This window comes from Symphalangus syndactylus, chromosome 5 (assembly GCF_028878055.3).
Source record: "Symphalangus syndactylus isolate Jambi chromosome 5, NHGRI_mSymSyn1-v2.1_pri, whole genome shotgun sequence".
NCBI lineage: Eukaryota > Metazoa > Chordata > Mammalia > Primates > Hylobatidae > Symphalangus > Symphalangus syndactylus.
In genome coordinates this window covers 134480594-134505755 of record NC_072427.2, presented here as the reverse complement: position 1 = coordinate 134505755, position 25162 = coordinate 134480594, and the positions used below count along the sequence as shown (strand labels likewise).

The window sequence follows — 25162 nt, the reverse complement described above, 5'->3', positions numbered from 1 at the left end:
ATAATTTGACCTACACCAGGTAGGGAATATTATGTGAGCCCAGTGAGAATATACTTACTTGGCTGGGAGGTATGAAGAGCTTAGGTAGTAAAAAAGCAGACTCCATCAGAGGTTTTATGTATACAACAAATCAAATGCAGTGATTTCATACCTTTTGTCCAGGTTTGATGTAAGCCTTGACGTGCTTAAGAACAGGTTTCAGATTATTTTCATATCTGACACACAGATCGTGTATCTTGATCTCCCCTTCTTGTGGCCAATGTTCTGGAACTTGAGAAGGATCTGGAGGATGGGATCGGGAAATAGATAATAGGCAGATAGAGATTGATGTAGAAAGAAATGTATACATACTTAAATACATTTATACATATATATATTTTTTTCTAAATTTAAAGTAATTCTGAACCAAACTATGTGACAGTTTTTCTTTTAATTTAAATCATATTCAAATAAACACCTTTTGATTAAGCCCTTTTAAGACAGTTTTTTTTAGTGTTTGTCTTTGGAGCCTTAACCATCATCATCATTCCGTCACTCAATTCTATTCAAAGTGGACAGAGATAGTTCATTTCTGAATTGATTTATTTGTTCAGTCAGTTGGTCATTAAACACTTAGGTGCTTTAAATGTGAGAGGTGCTGTGCAAGGTGCTGGGAATATGGAGACAAAAGACACAGCTCGAGGTGCTTGCTGTGTCCTTGGGGAAGTGTCCAGTAGGTCAGCACCTACAGTACTACATGCAGGCCCCATGATGAAGGCAAACTACAGTGCTCTGAGAGCATGGATGGTGCTAACCTCGGAGGTCCAGGAGGGCTCCAAGAGGAAACAGTGCCTGAGATGAATCTTAAAGGATGGGAGATGGGAAATTTATTTTAAATATATGTACATAGGAGAATAAAGAGGAAAAGAAAGCCTAGCATGTTAGTGTGGCCAGAGTAAAAGGGGTGCAGGTGGATGACAAGAAATGAGACATGATAGATGGGCAAGGGTTGGCTAATGAAGGGGCTTATGATCGCAGCAAGTTTTCTGGATTTTGTCCTTGAAGAGCTAGATGGCTTTTGAAAAATTTAGGTAAAGGAATGCCTTTTAAGCTTGGAGATTTGCACTTAATGAAGATTATTCTGTCCTCAGTATTGAATTTCCTGACAGTACTATCCTAGCAAAGAAGTTGGGAATCTCAGTCCATATTTTAAGATCCAAATTTCTTGACATCTAAGTTAATAACGTCTTGGGAAAGAGAATATAATAGTTTATAGTTTAGGTCAGCAATTAATGTAATAAAGCCCAAATATTTTTATAAGTCTCTTTAAATATCATTAAATAAGTATCTGTTTGGACTCTGGTTTTATCCAAGAACTTTCAGGCCTAAATAGTCACATCTTTTCAGGTGTACATAATCAAGCAAAGCCAAGATGAGAGAGAGTTTTCTGGATATTGAAGTGGAAAGCAAAAGCAGAAACAACAATGTGCCCAACACATACTAATATTTGTTTAAAATAAATATTTAAGTGAAACAAACAATATTTAGAGCAATACCCATTGTGCCTTCATAGTTCTCTGACTCCATAGTCAGGAAACTGTTCACCTTCTTCACTGCACCCATCTGGACCTCCAGGTCAGCCAAGTTCCTCACAACCCAATTCAAATAATTGGTTATCTGTGTCAGGTGATTAAAAAAATTTTTTTTAATAAAGTAAGAAGTTGTTGTTAATCACTGGAAATTTTGGAACGAGATAACTCGGACTATTAGTGTACATGTGTGATACAACTCATAAGTGCTACAGAATATTAGAGGCCAAGGAGAATGTCATGCGATATATCAGCAAAGAAGGTGTCTGGTCCCTTCAAGGGTCCATAAGTGTCACTATTTTGTGAACTGTCCTGATTTCCCTGCATGATGGATAGTAGTATACTCTTCTGTTTGCATTTATCTCATGTATATTCACATTCATTGTAGGCTAGTCCCCAACTGGGTTGTGTACAACTCAGGACAGGGATCCCAAACAGCTTGGAGAGTACTCTGACCACAAGATCTGAGAAGTTCTTAAAAATTGGTTCACAATGCTAGAAATGAATCCAAACTGTCCTATAAAGTTGGGTTTGGGCCCCAATCTGCTATTATTTGCAAGATGTAATCTTGTTATAAATTTAAACCTTTCCTCTAACGTTCATGAATAAGAGTTGATAATAACTATAGTAGACCCTCCAACATTGCACAAAATGAGATGTTTTTCCCTTTATTTCTTCTAAAAAAAAAATGGATACATATGCAGAACTTGCAGGTTTGTTACATAGGTATACGTGTGCCCTGATTGTTTGCTGCACCTACTGACCCACCCTCTAAGTTCCCTCCCCTCCCCCCCACCCCCCAACAAGCCCTGGTATGTGTCATTCCCCTCTCTGTGCCCATGTGTTCTCAACATTCAACTCCCATTTATGAGTGAGAACATGCGGTGTTCCTGTAATATTTTTATCCATACCTACCGTAAGTGCATACAGAAGACCCAAGCCTACCAATCCAGAATTTGAAGACCCACTAATGGATGCTATAGATGCAGTGAGGACAATGCAAGCTCCCAGATAATCCTTTGAAAAAGCAAGAGAAAATGTTAAAAGGTTACTCCCAAGTTCTTAAACCAAATATTTCAATTTACAGAGGTGATCACTAAGAGAATACACATCATTCCATGTGTGTCCTGTTAAGTTTCAGAGGAAGAATACCTAAGATGTAGAAGAATAATAGCTTGCAATATTAGAGCTGGAATGGAGAGTGATTCCATGCTCTCACTATATATATGTGTCTGTGTGTGTGTGTGTGTGTGTGTGTGTGTGTATGTATGTGTATGTGTGTGTATATATATATATATATAATATATGATATGAGTTCAGAGAAGTTAAACATCTTGCCAGAAGTTAAGCTACAATTGGTGGCACAACGAGGATCAGATGTAGGGTTTACTTTTTTTTTTTTTTTCCGACTTTCTACTGCATTATGTTGCCAGACAAGCAGTTATTTTTGGACCTGGTTTTCTAGCTCAGATTTCATGTGTGCTTATGTCAGGATTGTGATTAGCTCCTTTGTGTCGTGTAGTGAGGCCCTTGCAGAAATTTGTCTGTGGTTAACTTGTTGGGATTTGTATTAGGTTCATGCAACAGTAATAGTAAAACCCACAATTACTTTGGCTCCAACCTAGTATTTGAACTTTTTGTCAACTACCTGGGCTCAGAGTCTGGGACACTAAACCTACAGATTTCATGTAAATAAGAATAAGCACTATGTTTGCTCAGACAATACAAGTATGGACATGTCTTAATGTATTCAAATGGTGTATGATTCAATTATAAACTCCTTTCCAAAATTAAAACAATTCTTTAATAACAGCCGTAGATTCAAATAAAAGATGGGAACATCTGTCCATTTCCTAACGCTTTCTTTTTATCCCATTTCCCAACGTTCTTAGGTATTGTTCTGTCTCATCATTCAAAAAAGAAATTCTAAAAACTTCTCATGTTAATGTGTCACACATCCCCAAAGCAGGTAGAATTTCAGATATGCTCACTTTCTAGAATTATCTCAAGTCTCATCCCACTGATAAACTCCTTCTCTAGACAGATTTGTCTCTGGTGCCTCAAAACAAATCTCACAACTAGATGATAACACATTAATGACAGTAATGGAATGTTGAACATGCTGAAGTCAAAGAATGAAGATGTTTCTCAAATGAGCTCACATGTGTACATTCCTGTCTCTTTTAAAAACAGCTCCAAAGATCAAACTGTTGGAGAACAACCAATGATCCCAGTCTTGGAATCAAAATCTGGGTTCAGACACTGACTTTGCCAGTTACTAGTTAATGAGCTTGGACAAGCAACTTAAAATCCTCTGAGACTCAATTTCTTCCTTGGAAAATAGAAATGATACTTAATTCACAAGGATTTTTAAAGGAATAAAAATGTTAAATACCAGTTACATTTCCCCATCTCCACATACCAGAATGTCTTTTTTTCCCCTTTGGATAATTTTCAAATGTTTAAAGCACACTTAAAAATTTGTATGCATCATAAAACATCAAAGGTTAAAGCAGGCACTAAAATTTAATTCCATATTGATGCTCATGATCTTTACAAAGATTAAAGGAAAAAAATCACACAGAGTTAATCCTTTGAGGCAATAAATTCCACAGAGGTAGTAAATACTTTTTTGATTGCCTCTTCTGATGTATCCTTTTGTTAACAACTTGCCACACCCCTGCTAGACTGTTCTTTCTCTTTTCCTCTTTATTTGAATTAACTACGTGGATGCAGAGAATAACCAGTCTGGAGTGTTCTTCTGCAGTTTATACATGCCAAAGTGCTCCCAAATACTTCTAAAATATTTACAGCAATATGAATTTTTTCCTTTCAGCCATTTTATGTAAAGTTAATACTTTCAAATTTATGTTATACATTTTTATTTCCATAGTATTTTTTCTAAAAGTCTCATAGAGTTTCTGTAATAAGTTGCAGAAAGTAAATTAGTACCAGAAAATCCTTCCAGCAAGGTATGTCTGGCTTGACATTAAAAAAAAAATGTCATCTGGCTTCTGAGAAATTTCTGTGAGTGGTGTATATGTTAAGAGTTTGAGGCAAGGTACTTCTTTCATTAACTTCTATTCTCTACCTCCTGCCAGCTGACTTCATCCATTCATTCATGCATTCTTTAAAAAAATGTAAGTCAGGTCATATAACTCCCCTGTTTAGAATTAACAGTGCCTTCCTATTATACTTATAATACATTCAAACTCAGATGGATGACAAAGCCTTATATATATAGCCTATATATATATAGCCTTATCCAGACTATATGTCTGGATTTTGTACCCTGTCTACTGTGACCTCATCTGAGATTACTTTCCTGCTCCTTCACTATACTCCAACCACACTAGCCTTTTTCCTATTCTTGGGAATACATCAACTTTGCTTCTGCCAATGACTGCCTGAAATGCTTGTCAATAGGTCTCTGATACCTGCCTGGCTCCTTCCCATCATTTGAGGTTCAACTCAAACATCACCTCCTTGAAAAATTCTTCCTTTCTTGGTTCCTAACTCCAGTCCTGTGGCTCTTCTCTATCCCATCGTCTTGTTTTATTTTCCTCAAAGCACTCCGAAGTGTATGAAATGATCTTATTTGCTTATTTGTTTACGTGGTTATTGTCTATCTACTCTCAATAGAATCTACATTCCATGAGGACAGGGCCTTTGAATTTTTACCATTATTATCTCCAGCAATAGGAATAATGCTAAATACATTGATTGTAAAGCTTCAGTACTTGTTTGTGGAGTAAATGACTAGATAAATTCACCCCTTCATAAAACGTTCACTGAGTTTTTCTATGAGCTGACTATTTTCCAACTTAGAACTTCTCCCGACTTTGCTTTTAGGATTTGTATGAATCATTTAAGTCTCTACCAATCTCATTTCCAGATTTTAAGAGCTGAACACGTAAAGATACTACAAGCGTACATTTTTTGATAAGGTGGGAAGTCCAACACCGAGTTTTATAATCTTTTAACTCCCATGTCCATTTAGAACTGTAATATGACTGTCTCTTGAAAAGCTTTGCTATGTTTAAGTGTTATGAGTTATGTCCTTTTCTCAAGTGAAAAGTACTTTTACCTAAGCCATGAATTTCATCATTCAGTTCCAAATTATTATATATATATATATACTTTACTATTTTAATTGTGGGAAAAAAACTCACAGAATGCTGTTGCTGTGTTTTTTATAAAGAACAGATTTGGACAAAATAGAACAAGGTCATAGCTGACTGAAATATCAAAAATCACTGGGTCTAAATAAATGGAAATTAAACAGTGGGGTAATATGAATATAAATATAACAAAGGAAATGTAAAACATGCAGTCAATTTCTATTAAGCTTAGTTTACTATAGAAATCTTTGTATTCTATATTGGGCTCCTGAATTCACCCACTGTAAAGAATGACATGGTAGGTTCGATTAGAAGATAATTTAAACTATTTTCTATTGAATTAAAATGATAATTCTGGTAACAGGTAGGTAGTCTTATTCTGGCAAAAGGGCCAGCAAAAGAAGTGAAAACAGATGATGGGAGAAAAAGGAGAAGACTCATCAATAAGTTGTAGTCAATATATATTTTCTGGGCCTCTTTCACGTGGTTAATGTTTTCAAAACTACTTGTATAATTTTCAATATGATCACTAGGTATTATTAGTTATTAGGCCAGCAATCCAAATATGCTCAAATTCATATATTAAAATGTTTTAGAAATACTATTTTTGACCCTTCAGCAAAAGAAAGGCATAGCTTTTTGAGGTACATTTTATAGCAAAAATTTTCAGAAGAGGAACTGATTTTCAAAATCTACAATCAACTAAATTCAAATAGATATTATAGCTTCAAAGCCAATATATCTATAGTTTAGTATCTATAACAAAGTTATTTTATTATAAAAATATTTTTAAACTTTCTTTTTAAAGAAAAAGCCATTCAGGCTGTCTTTTAATTTTGCTAACTAGATACTTTCCAGCTCACTGCTGGATTACTACCACTGCTAAAAACTGTTTTTTTTTTTTTCTAAAGTACTGGAATTATTTTAGAGACTACTGATCAGAATTTTATCTTGATTTGCATAAGGGAGGAAGCTCCTTTGTGTACTACACTTTTCAAAAAATATACAGCAAAATCACTAAATTTCAGTCACTTCTCTTCAAATATTACAGTAGTATAGAAATGTGAAATTAATAGCTAACATAAAAGCTTTTGTGGCCAGACTCAGTGGCTCATTCCTGTAATCCCAGCACTTTGGGAGGCCAAGGCGGTCAGATCACGAGGTCAGGAGATCGAGACCGTCCTGGCTGACACGGTGAAACCCCATCTCTACTAAAAACACAAAAAATTAGCTGGGTGTGATGGTGGGCACCTGTAGTCCCAGCTACTCGGGAGGCTGAGGCAGAATAATCGCTTGAACCCGGGAGTCAGAGGTTGCAGTGAGCTGAGATCACGCCACTGCACTCTAGCCTGGGTGACAGAGTGAGACTCTGTCTCAAAAAAAAAAAAAAAAAAAAATGCTTTTTTTTAGGTCTCCAATGTTCACTTCTTTTACTGTTAACAAGCTTAATGAATCACAAAGTGACCCTACGGTTACATCTTTCCATTCCTCTGCAAATATGTGAGTAGCAAAACGGCTTAGAGGCAATAAACTAAGAAAGGAGGAGCAGATGGTCTGCATAACTTTCACAGAAGACAGCAAATACTTAAGGATCACTAATAGCATTTATTCTACTGCTATAGCCTTACACATCCTAAGCAATCTACTCAGTGAAAACCACCTTCCATCCAAATGATACAATGAAATGAGAGATTCAACTTAGGAAACAGAAGTTACAACATAGATGAATTATCTACGTTCAAAAGAGGGCTTTTATCTGAAGAGTAGTAAATCATAACTTCCATCAATTTTGTGAATTCAGTACTCCCCACCAGAAGATTCCCATGTCGAAAGAGAGGTCTCTTTTCAGATTTCTAGTGATTCAAAGACATCTATCTACATTTGGAATTATAATAAAAACTGTAATTCTCTATAAAGCAGCCTTGTAAATAGTTAATAGCAACCAAAAAGTATGTGATCCCTCTCCTTCATATAACACTCAGGAGTACATTATGGTACCACTGGGTGTCTGCAAGAATATACTAGGGCCTCCAAATTACGAGATCACTGCATCCCTGTCTGTCATCGAATTGTGAACACACAAAAAAGCAGTGTTGTCTCACAAAATAGACTCTTGTGCAAGCTCACCCTAAAGACCATTTTCACTTTAGCCTGTTGACTCTAAAGTCTTTATTTTTGGCTTTTTCATGTGAATTTTCTTTTATCCTTCCACCACACAGCAAGACAAAGCCTTGGAAACACAGCCTTTAGATAAAGTTACACCATTTTTGCACCTGAAAACACCAATGCCAAAGAACCGGAATTGTTCAGTGCAAAGGGATGAAGAGAAAACACAGTGCTGAAAGAGGGGACGCAAGCAGCAATCAGAGTTTAGGCTATAGTGACACATCGCACTCAACTGCGGCCGGCTTCACTTGGCACCCAGAGGAAAAACAGTTCCCTCTGCTGCCAAAGCAAGTCCGGTAGCCAGCAACAGTCTAGCCGCTTTCTACCAGCCAAATTATTTTATTCTTTTAGTCTCTTGTCCTTTTATGATTTGAGTGTGTTATGGCCTTTATTTTTTTCCCAATTCAAAATGAATATGAAATGAATATGGTGGGCAAGGCTAGATCTTCCATAGGGAAAAGTGCGCAAAGAGGATAAATCATGATTGTCTTAACTCTTACTTAACATGACTGGGAAAAGAAAAGAAAGCTCTATATTTTTTTAAAAACATAAATAATTATTTTGAGGTATGTTCCATCAATATCTAGTTTATTGAGAGTTTTTAGCTTGAAGGGGTGTTGAATTTTATGGAAGGCCTTTTCTGCATCTGCTAAGATAATCATGTGGTTTTTGTCATTGGTTCTGTTGATGTGATGGATTACGTTTATTGATTTGTGTATGTTGAACCAGTCTTGCATCCCAGGGATGATGCCGACTTGGTCGTGTTGGATAAGCTTTTTGATGTGCTGCTAGATTCGGTTTGCCAGTATTTTATGGAGGATTTTTGCAATGATGTTCATCAGGGATCTTGGCCTGAAATTTTCCTTTTCTGTTGTGTCTCTACTAGGTTTTGGTATCAGGATGATGCTGGCCTCATAAAATGAGTTAGGGAGGAGTCCCTCTTTTTCTATTGTTTGGAATAGTTTCAGAAGGAATGATACCAGCATCTCTTTGTACCTCCGGTAGAATTTGGCTGTGAATACATCTGGTCCTGGGCTTTTTTTGGTTGGTAGGCTACTAATTATTGCCTCAATTTCAGAACTTGTTACTGGTCTATCCTGGGATTCGACTTCTTTCTGGTTTAGTCTTGGGAGGGTGTATGTGTCCAGAAATTTATTCATTTCTTCTAGATTTTCTAGTTTATTTGCGTAGAGGTGTTTATTGCATTTTCTGATGGTAGTTTGTATTTATATGGGATTAGTGGTGATATCCCCTTTATCATTTTTTATTGTATCTATTTGATTCTTCTCTTTTCTTCTTTATTAGTCTGGCTAGCAGTCTATCTATTTTGTTGATCTTTTCAAAAAACCAGCTCCTGGATTCATTGATTTTTTGAAGGGTTTTTTATGTCTCTATCTCAACATATGAAAAAAAGCTCATCATCACTGGTCAGTACAGAAATGCAAATCAAAACCACAATGAGATACCATCTTATGCCAGTTAGAATGGCGATCATTAAAAAGTCAGGAAACAACAGATGCTAGAGACGTTGTGGAGAAATAGGAACACTTTTACACTGTTAGTGGGAGGGTAAATTAGTTCAACCATTGTGGAAGACAGTGTGGCCATTCCTCAAGGATCTAGAACCAGAAATACCATTTGACCCAGCAATCCCATTACTGAGTATATACTCAAAGGATTATAAATCATTCTACTATAACGATACATGCACACATATGTTTATTGCAGCACTGTTCACAATAGCAGAGACTTGGAACCAACCCACATGCCCATCAATGATAGACTGGATAAAGAAAATATGGCACATATACACCATGGAATACTATGCAACCATAAAAAAGGTTTAGCTCATGTCCTTTGTAGGGACATGGATGAAGCTGGAAACCATCATTCTCAGCAAACTAACACAGGAACAGAAAACCAAACACTGCATGTTCTCTCTCATAAGTGGGAGTTGGACAGTGAGAACACATGGACACAGGGAGGGGAACATCATACACTGGGGTCTGTCAGGGGTTGGGGGGCTAGGGGAGGGATAGCATTAGGAGAAATACCCAATGTGGATCACGGGTTGATGGGTGCAGCAAACCACCATGGCATGCATATACCTATGTTACAAACGTGCACGTTCTACTTAAAGTATAATTTAAAAAAAAGAGATAAACAAAAGTTGGATGAGGTTCAGAGAACTTCCCAAATTCAACAAAAGGTATTTCTACTCTGGTTTCTCTCTCTTCTTTCTTGAGATTTTCTGTCAATAGCAGTGACATGGCTTTGGAAAGTTAAAACTAGGCATAAAGACGAAGGGAGGGGAAACATAGCCACAGAAAGCAATGATATCATGTTTTCTCCTGTTTCCATTATGGCTCTGAGTCCATGAATTAGAGTTGGTGAAATCTGTGTGAAGAAATCCTGCTTGCCTCTTCTAATTTATGCCCAATGAAGTGACCTTCTGTATACCATTTTGGTTGCATTCCTGCTCTGGGAACTCTAAGAATATTTGCTAGAAGCAGATATTTATGTGAACTTACAGAGTAATACGACAAAGAGGGGATTGTGTTGATACCATAGATAAGATCAAGGCAGATTTACTGGGCCAAATAGAAATTTTCATTACTTTTTTATAAAAAAGACTTACAAGGCAGAATATATCCAGCAGTGGGGTGTAGAGAAGAGTTCACACCCTAGTCTCCAAGGTCCTGTATCTCAACTTCATTTTTCTCACACAAGATCCAGTTATTCCAAACTAAAATTCTGTCTCCAGTGATGGGGACAGGCCCACAGAAACACAGTAGTAATGAGGTCATTTATATGTGCACAATTGAGAGAAATGGTTATTTCCCAGGAGAAGTCATTTACCTTATTTAACACTTCTACTGTGGCATATGTTCTTGGATTATAGTATTTATATTTAAATACACCTGGTTCCAATGAAAACTCTCAGTTCACTCAGAAGAGCAGAGCAATAGTGAATCTGACTCGTCTCACAATGGATCTCTGAGATTGTCTAGAGGGGTGTGTATGTGTGCGTGTGTACACGTGTTTATCCATATAAAGTTACTGACATATAAATACAATGGATGGAGGCAAATCATACACAAAGGACCTTGAACCTTGACTTCTGTCAGCAGATATGCCTGGAACCTTGCAATAAATCAACAAACGTTTCTTGCCAAAATATATCTTTGCCCATCGGAAATGAAAATAAAATACTCCTTAATCTTTTGTATTAATTTTTAAGGGAGAGTTCTAGTAATAAGACTAGATTGCAAATCTTGGAAGGATTCTAATACACAGAAAGCAAGGAGGAGACATAGTAACAAATGTATTACAAAGTAACCAAATGAATGGCCTGTTCTGCCCTTCCTGTTTCAAGTGTCAGTATTTTGTTTTTTGCAGGTGGAATTCAAGATATAGAGACTATGATACTTAGACAGGTTCAACTGCTTTTTCACGTGGGGGGTTAAAGTTTTGGGTTATGAGTCAAACTAAACTAAACCATTTTGAGTTTGGCTGCTGTTCCTTTCTAATTTTTCCTGACCTTCCCTTTCTTGGCAGTCTTAAGGCTCTAATATCTAGTCTTCTGGCTATGAGAACAGAGCATATGGTTTGCTTGAAGATTCTTGTTCAACACTTATCCATTAACCTGACAGCAGGAAGTGCTAAAGAGCAGAAACAGGAGTCGGTCAGACTCTCACCTCAAGTCCAAGGCAAATATGCTTCCCCTAAAAGACATACTTGGTCTTCAAGTTCAGGAAAACCAGATACAAAGGTAACTGCTAACATTTCTCCCTTATGTTTTCGGGATATTCTTTCAGTAAGCTATTTCATCAGTAATTATATTATTCATATATGATTTTTTCCCTTATAGAACAACAGAAATTACACACACACACACACACACACACACACACACATATCAAAACAAGGAATTAAAGCAAGGAATTATGGTTTGGATAGGGTTTGGGAATAATGTTTTGGTTTTGTGATAAATCCTAAGTAACACTTCACTTGCCTTTATTTATCTGTATATAATTCCCAAGAAACTCTGCCCTGCCTTCTTCCAACTGTCACAGCTACCTGGAGGGAATTTATCAGCAACCAATACTTCCAACAAAACTTTGTGAAAAATAACTATGCTGTGCTGTTGAATAATTTCTACATAATGACTAATATAGTTGTAGAGAATCTCTGTAAACCAGTGAGAAATCATGATAACAAAAGCTCACAAGGATGTCCAAGATTCTAAGTTAATCTGTATCCATCAATCAACTACTCAGATTTTAATTTGGGCTCCTTCATTTCTACCCCGTTAAATTCCCTTTACCATCTTCCCTCTCTTTTCTGTTGTGTTTTGAAAGAAAGCCTATGTGTTAGTGAAACGCAATTAGTGTAAATAAGATTCTCTCAATAGTAGAGATAAATGTGCTTTTTCTTTTCAAAACTGGCAAATACCTATTTAAAAAATTACACTCAACTCACCATTACCATAAAAGTAGCTTATCCATGTTCCCGATTGCACAGACTACAAACTATATTCCTTGCCTTCTGGAATGTCTTTCTCCTCTCTCCTACTTGATACTCCAGCTCATTGGCTTATGAACCCCCTACCAGGGCAGGTACCATTCATTATTCATTCATGCATGCATTCGAAAGACATTTCTTGAATGCATTTGCCAATCAGTGTAGTAGGGGCTTTATGTTACTTTTAATCCAATGCCCATACAAGGTACAAGGTACAATTCTTATTTTACAGATGAGGAACTGGGACTAAAATTAACTTGCTAGACCAAGTCTGTGTGATGCCAAAGCTTGTGCTTGTTCTTCTACATTATGCAAGACAGAAGGCAACAGATGATTAACTGTAGTTTTCTACATTTTGTACTAACATGACCCTCCACTGGCTTAAAACGTAGAAAGTTGCCATGCTTCCAGGCAGGACCAACTCAGTGAAGGAAATGAATACATCTGTTCACTTGCCAAATGTGCTCTTTTGGAAAAAAAAATTGAAGTTATACAAATATTTGCCATTCCATTAACTTATGTGATCTAGAAACTAATGAACACAAAATGAAGTTTTGCCTTTCGGGCTATTTGTCTTGTCATTAGCTAAAACATTATGACAAACTTCATCTGTAACATAAACAAACCTAAGCTATTTTAAAGTCCAGAAAATGTGAAGCTAGTGCCGAATCTCAGTGGAAGACTAATTTTTACAACTGTCTGCCTCTTTGCAGCAGGCGTCTTCTCTATTTGGTTTCCATTTCGAACTCATGAAATGAACGTACCGTCCTGACCTCCAGCCATCTGTTGGCAGCTGAGAGAAATAAGTAGGCAATGTTGTTGGTATCCGTCAGTTCCAGCATACGTTGTTTAAATCTGGTTTCATGCCTGCAGAAAACAAAAACACGATGTTAGCCACACAACAGGAGAGGTAATAAAAAACAGTCACACTTACTACTACACTATTTACTCAACACACTGACAAACTGATGGCATCGAATGATCAGTAAATAGATTTCTACTTCAAAATAAAGCCCAGCTGCTACTGCTCTTTGCATTCGTAGTGGAGATGGTGTGGTCAGGTGTTTATTTCCTTTCTTACACCCTTACTAGGAAAAAGAGTCCTTCTAATAACAACATTGTATTAAAGATCAGTTCATAAATTTCCACATAATTATTGTAGCCATGAGAATAAGGTATAGCCTACTACATTAAAAGGGCCTTACAAAAACCAAGATAAATTGTGGAGAAATGCAACTCTACCGACATTTTGTGGCATTTATTTTACTTTTCCAAACAACACAGTTAGAGTTGGGTGGGAAGTGCTGGATCAGAACCAGGGAAGACAGAGAACTATGCATTTGCAAATGGCAAAAATATACTTTTAAAACTATCTTTTTGCCTAATATTTCTGCGAACCAAAGAAAAAAACTGGGGTGGCAACAAGTAGAGGATGGGGGACACTAGAGATGATGGCAAATGTTCTACACCTCCAAATTCTAAAGTATTTGTAAGGATGGTCACTGCATAAAAGGAATTTGGTCTGTGTACTTTCAGGGTTCTATGATATATATCGTTTGGATATTGATCTTCAACAAATTAAGTTAATTCTTGGTGCTCAATAAAATCACAGCAAATTCTGTGTAACCTATTTTGTAAATAAAACTGTTACTAAAAGCCCTATCCATTTAAACATCTGAGCCAAATCTCAAAGAAATTCATGCTACATGGTAGAAAAAATCTTCTCTAAATCACAACAATAGTCTCTTTTTATTTCTCAATTATTTTTCCTGAATAACAGAAACATTGGAAGGATGGATAATATAATAAAAATAACTGGTTTGAAGGTGGGGAAAATACCAAATCAAAATGTGATTTATTCACTCTCTGCAGCCACGGCTTGTCTTATAGAGACCTCCCATCTATGGGTTATGTTTGCAAGAAATAACCAAACTTCATCTGACAGATGGCAGTGATTCCTTCTTGATAAAAGACTTCCCCCACTCACCTCCACAATTTTTAAGTAAAATTGTAAAAATTTATAATAAATAATCACATGTCAAAGAATGAAGAAATCCTGGGTGGGCTGTCCATTTGGCCCACTGAAGTAATCCATACAGGCCAATATAAAGCAGACGCTTGATATCTATCCAATCAATCTGATCATTCCAACATGTCAAAAAGGATAGATACTTCAGTCGGACGGTAAGCTCTAATCTACAGTAATCAAGAACTCAGCAATCATAGCCAAATAATTACCTCACTTTGAGTTGAGTATCCATGACCCAAATGCCATGCTGCCATGCACAGGAGGACCTGGCCTGAATGGCAACACCCTGCTGTGGGACTAAGCAGTCCAAGCTTACCCTCCAGCTGACCCTTTTAGGGATGAATATAGAGAATAACTAAAGGGTAGGGGGGACATTCAAAGGGTTATAGGACTTACTGAGACAATGAACATGAACCATAAAGATTATCTATCTATCTATCTATCTATCTATCTATCTATCTATCTATCATCTCACTCTATACACACACGTAAGGCTCATTTTTTTTTCTTTTTTTTTGAGACAGTTTCACTCTGTCACCCAAGGGTGGAGTGCAGTGGTGCGATCTCAACTCACTGCAACCTCTGCCTCCCAGGTTCAAGCGATTCTCCTGCTTCAGCCTCCTGAGTAGCTGGGACTACAGGCATGTGCCACCATGCCCAGCTAATTTTTGTATTTTTAGTAGAGACGGGGTTTCACCATGTTGGCCAGGATGGTCTCAAACTCCTGACCTCAGGTGATCCATCCACCTTGCCTCATTCTTTTTTGTACTTGCTAGGTACATGTTTGGTAGATTTTCATCCATTCATTCAGGAGCATTTAGCAATCATCCACTCTAAGCAAGACATTATGCTAGACACTGAGGATACAGGAACAAGACATGACCTACTCCCTTGAAGGGCCAACTGTCTAGTGAAGGGAGGAAACACAGCATTAACAAGTAAAAATATTGCAACACACTATCTAGCTATAAGGACCTTATGCACAAAATGCTACATGAACATAAAGGAAGGGCATGATTTGCACCAACCAGAGGATCAGCACGGTAGGAAATGGAGTGAAGGGCGGAGAGAGAGGAAGGGTTAAGCACGGTGTCACAAAGGACAAGGAAGATAATCTGAGTGAGGTTTTTAAGGGGTAAGCAGAATGCTTTTGGTGAACAAGGCATTCTACGCAGCAGGAACAATATGAGAAAAGGCACAGAAATGAGAAAGTGCCACATGTTCCAGGGCTTGAGACAGGTTCTTCTCCCTAGAGGACTGTGTGATGGAGAGATTGGAGATGAGGCCAGGTGGACCAAAGCCAGTGGACTGCATTGAGATGAACCTCAAACATTTGATTCTGACAAAGTGCTTTATCTGGAACACTTTTGACTCTTCCTCTAGTTTTGGGATATTGTTTCAGATCCACTCTTAAAGAGTTTGTAAATGGAGTTGGCAATAGTCTGAGGCAGCAGTGAGAGGGGAGGGGTGAAAATGCAGTGAACATTCTTTCTGCGTGTTTCTATTTGGCAAGAAACCTTCTGTTTTCCTAATGGAAACTTTGACACACTCAGCCTGTATCTTTTCATCCATATCCAGCTCATCTTCTGAACATTCTTAGACCTTTATTCTGTCAGACAAGAAAAAAATAGGAAAGGTCACTAAAATCTCAGTCTAATTTAACTGTGATGCTTTCGTGGTAAACTACTTGAGGGAGTTCATTGCTTCATGTGAGTACACCACGAACCCTCAATGCAGGGGAGGAAAAGCAGCCTCATCAGTAAATATTAACTTTCCAAAGAGTTCAAGACTCTGGGGACTCCAGATAGCTTGAAAGAAAGGAACACATGGATGGAAAAAGACACATTCAATTCCTGACCACAAGTACCAAATGTAAGGATTCTAGAATTTTATCCATGGCAGCAGGGCCATCCCCACATTTTCAAGACTTCTTTTGGGTTTAAAAATATTGATATTTATGATAGTTAATAAAAATGCTTTACATCCCTAATCATCAGAGAAATGCAAAGTAAAACCACAATGAGACACCATCTTACCCTTGCAAGAATGGCCAGAGTTTAAAAATAAAAAAAAAAATAGATATTGATGTGGTGAAAAGGGAACACATTTACACTGCTAGTGGCAATGTAAACCAGTGCAACCACTATGGAAGACAGTATGGAGATTCCCTAAAAAACTAAAAGTAGAACTGCTATTTGATCCAGCAATCCCACTACTGGGTATCTACCCAGAGGAAAAGAAGTCATTATATGAAAAAGACAGTTGCACACACATGTTTATAGCAGCACAATTTGCAACTGCAAAAATATGGAACCAGCCTAAGTGCGCATTAACCAGTGAGTGGGTAAAGAAAATGTGGTATACATCATGGAATACTGGTCAGCCATAACGAGGAACGAAATAATGGCATTCTCAGCAACCTGGATGGAATTGGAGACCATTACTCTAAGAGAAGTACTTCAAGAATAGAAAACCAAATATCATATGTTCTCACTTATAAGTGGGAGCTAAGCTATGAGGATGCAAAGGCATAAGAATGATATGACGGACTCTGGGGACTTGGGGTGAAGGACGGAAGAGGGGTGAGGAATAAAAGACTACACATTAGGTACAATGTACACTGCTTGGGTGGCGGGTGTACCAAAATCTCAGAAATTATCACTAAATAACTTATCCATGTAGCAAAAAATTGCCTTTTCCCCAAAAACCTGTTGAAATAAATAAAACATTAAAAAACGAGCTCTGGAGGATCTGAACCTGGATCAGTATCATGCAGGTACTTCCAGATAGAAGTTGAGTTGTCTTTTGTTTCTTCCAACTATAATTCAAGCATTGAAATTTAACATAATATTTTGTTCTACTTACGGCTACCTAGAAGTTTTCCTAATGTAAAATTAAGGATAGTAATGCTAAATTATGCTCATGTGTCTAGGGAAGAAGGTAGATGAAAAATCTGAATCTTGACTCTTAGTCAATTTCCTCTTTCATTCTAAATCTTCCTCATTCCCTTCATGATGCTCTGCCTTGTTCTTGCCTCCATCCCTCTCAGAAGATGACCTCCCCTGTCCTTCAAGGAGAAAACAGAGGCTGTTATATGTTGAACTCATCAACTTCCTGTTGTTTCACCTGCCAGTTTTCCTGAATCTATTCAGATCCTTTTCTTACCTTCGTAAAGGAGCTATGTACCAAATACTCTTCAAGCTGAACTGGTCTTTTAACATTGGGCATTTAACATATTCCTGCTAATCTGCTGTAATAATCTTCTCCGTTAACTGTCCCATCCTGCCTATATCTCCACTTCTTCCCTTCAGTCTTTGAAAATATCTAGTTCATTATCCTCTTAAAAATGAAAACACAGTAGTAAAAAGCTCCTTCTTTTAGTTAGCTCTCCTGAACTCCTTCCCACCTCAGTAAAACTCTTTCAAAAAGTAGTTTATCCTTGCCATGTCCATGTTCTGATTTCCAATTAATTTTTTAACCCTCTGAATTTTGCCTTTGATTCTCTCCACTTTATCATTACTGTTCTTGCTAAGGTTATCAATAGCTTCATGGTTGCCATATCCAATGGACACTTTTAAATCTTTTTTATTCTTCTTTTATGTTGTTGTTACTATTGACCATTCAATTTCTTTTTTAAAATGCTCACTTGATTAACTCCAATGATGCCACTATCCTGATTTTTTGCCTACTACTTAGATGGCTTATTTTCTCAACTGGTCTGAATTCCTCCCTTAGTAGGAAGATGGATTCTGCCCTATTAAGTATTAACATTTGGCACTTATATGTCATTGAGGTCTTGGAAGGAAATGGACAAGACTGAATTAAGGTGCATTACAGTGGTGTTGCCTAGGGTAATATGCATCAAACACAGGTAGAGCAGTCCCTTAGGCCTTCCAGACCTGTCCTTGACCTGGGTAGAGCTGCTACAGGTAAAGATTTACTTACCAGAAGGTGCCATTTGGATAAAGGGCTATCAAAAATTTCAGCTGACCCCTTAATGGCCTTTAATGGCCTCTAGGGAGGCAAAGTGCTTGGGTGCTGGCCTCTCCTATCTGGAGATATATATATATCCATTTGGTACTTATGGTCAGGAATCAAATGTGTCTTTTTCCATCCATCTGTTCCATATATATATATATATCCAGAAGAATAAAAGAGGGGCTGAAAATGATATATATATATGACTTATACATATAGCATACATAACATTATACACACACACACACACACACAGAGAGTATGCACATGAGGAGAGAGCCCAGTGAACTGATCTTTCCCACCATTAACTTCTCACTCATAGGATAGTTGATTTTTACAGGGACCAACTTGCTAAAATAGTAGTCACAACATCAAGGTTGCCAAGACGTAGATCCTCCTCCCATAAACAAGGCATTGGTTTGGATTTGATGGCATCAGGCTGGCCTGTGTTGGGGTTGGCTAGGAGCAGGAGATGCTCAATAGGATTTTTAGTTGAAAGACTGAGACCACGACAAGGGGCAACATCAACCCTTCCTCTTTACTGAGCAAGCTGACTGGGAACAGAATTCAAACAGTCTGTCCAAATTAGGAGGCCTAGAAGCAGATAGATGTTGAAGTAAAGAGACATGGAGATATTAGCAGAAAGTAGTAGGTTGAGCAACGAAGTGTCCTTTAATTTATTCACAAAACATCTGGACACCTACCATGTGACTGACTCTGTCAATATTCTAAAGATTAAGATGAAGGACACATTACCAGCTCTTAAGTAGCTCCCAATCTTGTAGAGGAATGCAAACACACAAACAGTTGATTATGATGCAGGGTGCTAAGTTTAGGATGCAACTTAACATAGAGATCTAAGAAGGACATGGACTCTACATTCTAACATTCAGAGAAGGCTTCCCACAGTAGATGATAATCATGGACTGATATTTCAGCAATGAGATAGGCACTGGTTAGCCAAATATAAAAGGATATTGGGAGGGACAAGTAATATAACCTATCTTACTCTTAACCTAAGAAGATCAGCTTTGTTTAATGAGGCAGAAATTGGCAGATCATATTTTCCACAGGATCTTTTTTATCTACTTGTTCTTTAAGTGATGGTAGTCTGAAATTTTTCTGCAAGCCCCTCTTTTCTGAATCTACACCATCTCCATCAGCAATCAAATCCATGGCCAAAACTTTAACTATTATCCATAAAAGAATGATACTCAAACGTGTATCTTCTGCCCTTAGATATCTCTTAGACATCAGGCCTGTATACTAAAATGATCAAAAAAATGTCCAGCTGGATATCTCATTACTACCTACACCTGTTCATAACCAGACTCATGAACTCCTCCAATCCTCCACATCATCTTCAATTTCCTAACTTGGAAAACTACCTACTCATGGGAATCAGAAACTTAGAAGGAATCACCTTCAACTTCTCCCTCAACCTTACTCTTCACATTCAGTTTGCCCCTAAATCTCATTGTTCCCACTTCCTAAATATACCTTAAATCTGTGCTTTCTCTCCCGGTCCTTAGTTCCTTATCCTGCCTTTGTAATCTCTCATGTGGACCACTGCAACAGCCTCCTGGAGTCTCCTTGCCTTGGGCATTAACCATCCCCAGTTCATAGTAGTATCCCAGAGTTATTGTGGTGAACACAACTCTGATCATATCACTTTCCTGCTCAAAATTCCTCAGTGACTACCACACATTGAAAGAATCCAGTCTAAGTTATTTAAAGGTACTTATCAATGCCCTTTATGTACTGACCTCTACTATGGTTTCAAGCCTCATCGCCATAGCCACCTTCTCTGTACTTAATCTATGTTCCAGCAGTACTGGACTCTTTTGATTTCCATATAAAATAGAAATCTTTATGTTTTCACACATCTGTTACATCTTCTTTGAATATTCTGTCTCCTGTATCTGCCAGGTCAATTATTCCTCATTCAAAGATTTGTTGTTCAATAATTATCTCCCCATTCCTTCTAGACAGAGTGCTACCCTGCTCTCTGACACAGTTGTTTCTTGTGATGTTAGACTATGTATCATGCTGTGTTGCTATTTTTTTTCTTAAACCCTCTCTCCTACTAGGCTGTGAGCTCCTTAACACAGCCCATGTTAGCTACTGAGTCAATATATATTTATTGAGCACTTACTTAGTCCCAGGCACTTCTCCCAGCTAATGATGCTACAACAACAACAACAACAACAAAAGCAGGGGATGACCTGATAGGGCTTCCATTCCAGTTGGAAAGGACAGATAACTTGTAAACAAATAAAAATGATGATTTAAAATACTCAGATAAATATCACAAAGGAAATAAAAAGGATAACGTGGCAGGTGTATGTGGGGAGGATGTGGGGAGGGAGGGCAACAGTGCCACTTTTTGCTGGTTGGGAATCAAAGGCCGTGTCTTTTTATATATCTGCAGCAAGAATAGTACCTGGCATATGTTCGGTACTCAAATGTTTCTTAAATAAATTGAATTGAAAGGACTTATTTGGTGAAAAAAGTAATCTTTAATATAGTTTACATATTAATACCAGTGATCATTACTGGTTATTAGAATATAAATTTCATGTTAATATCTACATTCAATGCCAGTAAATAATTTTGACATCTCCAATAAAAGGAATTGCACATTATGATGGAAAAACATACCAGTGCAGAAAGTGTGAATGCTTCATGATGCCACCTACATAGATTATGTACACATGCTGTGGAACATAATGTTGTGGATAGTTGTCTCTTCATATTCTACTCTGTGACCCAATTCCATATTTAAAAATAAATTTCTTAGGTTAGAAAAATCTCTGGTTAAAATCTATATATACTTGCGATTAGGGTTTCAGAACGATATAACACTAAAATATCAATTTTCTAGATTAAATGAAACATTCAGTAATATCACCTTTTTTGCTAATCTGACTTGAACAGGAAAATTGGGATAGGTAATTTTTTGAAAGTAAACACTCTTGATCAAAAGTTTAGGTTATTACTCTGTTTACAAACCTTGAAGAAAAAGGATTAAATTCTAAAACAACTTTGGTGTCATAGTATTTCTTTTGTGAGAATTATTGTTACTATTATTATTTATACATTTATTTTAACTTGTTTATTGGATGCTTCTTCAATAGTCAATGTGGTTAATACTTTGCAGGGATAATATTAGCTAGTCCAATGACCCTAAGAAGCAAAATTGACTTTCTCCATTTAATAGATGAGGAAACCAAGGTTAGAGAATTCAGATGCCTTATCCTAGTCACACAGCTAGTATTTTTCCTATCTGTTGCTTCACCCTTTATTATAGTTAGCATTTTGGATGAGTAAACTCTAACTCTGATCATTACACCACATTTTTCTTATTCCTGGTTTAGTACACCGTCAGGCACACAATGGGGAGCTCAAACAAAATGAAAGCAATGATCAGTTATTTGTAGAAAAATATTTGTTGATGATGTAATTGGCTAGTCAGCTAATATAAAAATGTGTTTACTCACCTAAAGGCCCGAATGGTGGTGAGTCCTTCTGCTGTTTCTGAGAAGTGACAGAGCAGAGGGAGCTGGGTACTATCGTCAAGTTCCTGGAGGTCCCTGGTAGAGAGAGGGGCAAAAATAAACTTCATGTGCATCCAGACTCAAAGACTACCTTGTTTATTCTTCAAGAGAAAGTTATTTTTGTCACTGTATTTGTTTTCATCATTGAAATTATTTTCCCCTAGCACTCAATTAACAAAACTTCGACAGCTTACAATCTAAAGAGGAAGAGAAAGATGGGTATATTATGAATACAGGTAGAGGCTGAACATAATGTGTTGTACAAAACTATCAGCTCTGTGTAACAGCCAAAGTAAACTGCTACAGGACTCAATGGAATGAGCACTTAATTCATACCTAGGACATTGGTGGGATTTTCCTTAAGCAGGTAGAATTTAGGCGAGACCTTAAGCTTGATGAGGGCTTCAACAAAATAGACAAGAAGAAGAATAACAAGAACAAGCACTCATGTCTGAAGAATCTCGCAAGTTCAATCTGTCTGGTGCCCAGAGTCCTTTAGGGCTGTTGTAGTGGGAAGCGGCTGTGTAAAGGATACGGCCTTGTAAGGGTGACAGTGAATTGTAGAAACATCCTTAATGGGCTGAAAAAAAATCACTGAAGACTAGAAATAAGGTAATCTGGCCGGGTGCGGTGGCTCACACCTGTAATCCCAGCGCTTTGAGAGGCCAAGGCAGGTGGATCACTTGAGGCCAGGAGTTTGAGACCAGCCTGGCCAACATGGCATAACCCTGTCTCTACCAAAAAATTAGCCAGCCGTGGTGGTGCACACCAGTAATCCCAGCTACTTAGGAGGGTGAGGCAGGAGAATCACTTGAACCCAGGAGGCAGAGGTTGAAGTGAGCCAAGATCACTCTACTGCACTCCAGCCTGGGTGACAAAGCCCGACACTATCTCAAAAATAAAACAGAAAGAAGGTAATCAGAGGTGTCATTTAATCCTTTAATCAACATAACTTGGGAGACAATGTACAGGATGAAAGAGAATGGGTGAGTGAGGAAGATCGGTTAATTCATATAAGAGGTTTTTAAAAAAATGTTCAGAATTAATGTGATGCTGGTCAAGTTTAAAATAAGAAGTAGAGGAATGTGAGACAGTCAGAAGAAGCCCTATTTTCTGTAATGATCAATTAGTTTTCACATGGTAAACAAGAGTCACATATAGCTTGGCTATTTCTAGTTTAACAGACTTGAAAAATGACAGTGCTGTTTACCAGAGTGGTGGTCAGGGGCACAGAAAGAAGACATTTGGAGGGAAAAGATAATGAGTTTAGTTTGGGGCACAGTGAGTTTGAATCCTTGCCTTCATGGAACTTCCATTCACAGTTTCTCTAAGGAACCACAGGTACATAAAACACAGACACATACTGAATGAATGGAAATGCTTGAATCTGACTCTTTTGATAAAGATATATTCATGACAACTTTTCTTTAAACCATATGAGCTAGAATTTATAGAAGATAGGCTAACAGTTATACCACATGTTTCAATGCATTCCATTTTTTACTTTTCAGACCTTTTTTCCTGCCCTTCTCTAGGTTTTTGGGGTTGAGAAGATCAGAGAAGTAGTGTTGGCATTCACCTGTGAGGGTCAACTGAACGGATGAACATGGTTCCATAATCTTCAACAATTAACTTACGCCATTCCTGGCTGCCAATGTAGTCTAGTTCCCAAAACAAATGCAAGTATTTTCAAAGTGGAGTTTCTAAACTGGATTCCCTCATTCAGAATTTTCACATGGGGATTGGGGGAGAGAAAGATAGAAGGAAGTGGGAGAAGGAATATGAAGGAATGTGAATAGTCTGTTATTTTTAAACATAAAACCAAATGGCTATTTGTAAATCTGACACAAGCAACAGGTGGTCACTACATTGAGGTTTGAAGTGAAGGAAAAATACTGTGGAAGGAGGAAGCTTTGTTTATAAAACTATGTTTGATAAAACCAAAGAGGTGAGGGCACAGCTTGATCTTGTATTCTTGCAAGAAGGAAACAGTTACTTACAAAGCTAAGCATGCATTTGATCCATGATTTTAAATATTCATTTTTTAGAGCATTTCCTGTAGCTAGTTCCCCACTTAAGTTCTCTTTAGTGTATACAAAAATGGCATGTTAAGCTGCCTGAGCTTTTCAACATGGATGAGTTCTAAAGAACCTCAACATCTAGAAGGATCCTTGTCTGCGAGGTTTGGTATCATATGGTTATATTTGCTAACTTTCAGATAATTTCAAACAAGAATAGCGTACAATCCATTGTCAATATTAATTCTTTAAAATAACCATCCTCTCTATACTTTAGTCTCTAACAGATTATTCTCACTGATGATGAACAGAATTCACCATTCAAATTTGTAATGGACTAGGAATATTTTCCCAAACTTTGCACTCCATTTGTATTGATAAAGGGCAATAATAGGACCAAATGAGTATGTGATTAAAGTAAGACATGACTGACATCAGTGTTGAGAAGGCAAGGACAGATTTGGAAATGATCAGCAGTAATGAAATAACTCTGAACTTCTTTGCCCCACCAGCAAGTAGACCAGCAATAGTGTCAGAAGAAATGAAATGTGAATTTGATTACTGGCTTCTCCGTTTTGATCAGAATTTCCTGCAAGCAAAGAGGATGAGTCTAGGAATGAAAAAACAGACTAAATATGGATTCCTGATATTTAAAGGACCCTAATTCATAGCTAAGAGGGAGAAACAACTATTTCTTCAAATTATGAAATGTTATATGATATATTCAGAGGTTCCCAACTACAATTCTTCTTTTCTTCTTATCTCCTCCTACTTTCTTTCACCTTCCTTGCACTCAAGTCATATTAACATTTTCAATTTCCTGAATAAACTCAATACCTACCTTTTTATTCTAGCACTTATCCACATATTAGGATTACTTTGTATATGTTTTATCTTCCTAAGAGACTATACATTTCTTGAGAACAGGTCCTTGTCATATCGATCTCTTCACCTGTCACGTGGCTTAACACAACTATTTGCGACACAATGAGTGCTTAGTATTTGTTGAAATAACAAACTTTACTATACTATATATAGCGGGGTTTCAAAGTTAAACTGAAAATTTTAAAACAGCTGGTATTTTATTTCATTTATTCAACATCTCAGTAAATGACAAATCCTAAACGAATAATTTTTTCCCATTTGTAGAGTATAATAATATTAAATCACTTACTCCTTGGGATTATGTTTGTGGTTTTCT

General features: G+C 37.3%; 1 protein-coding gene across 1 annotated transcript in view; it reads right to left on the bottom strand.

Annotated features, from left to right (window-relative positions):
* ABCC9 (ATP binding cassette subfamily C member 9) overlaps positions 1–25162 on the bottom strand; it is a 229140-nt gene that overhangs the window by 22360 nt on the left and 181618 nt on the right. The window contains exons 36-40 of the mRNA XM_063639618.1: positions 21887–21979; positions 13144–13246; positions 2484–2585; positions 1536–1656; positions 152–282 (exon numbers count right to left, since the gene is read on the bottom strand). Of these exons, the coding sequence (XP_063495688.1) occupies positions 152–282; positions 1536–1656; positions 2484–2585; positions 13144–13246; positions 21887–21979 (550 nt within the window). The remainder of the gene's footprint in view (positions 1–151; positions 283–1535; positions 1657–2483; positions 2586–13143; positions 13247–21886; positions 21980–25162) is intronic.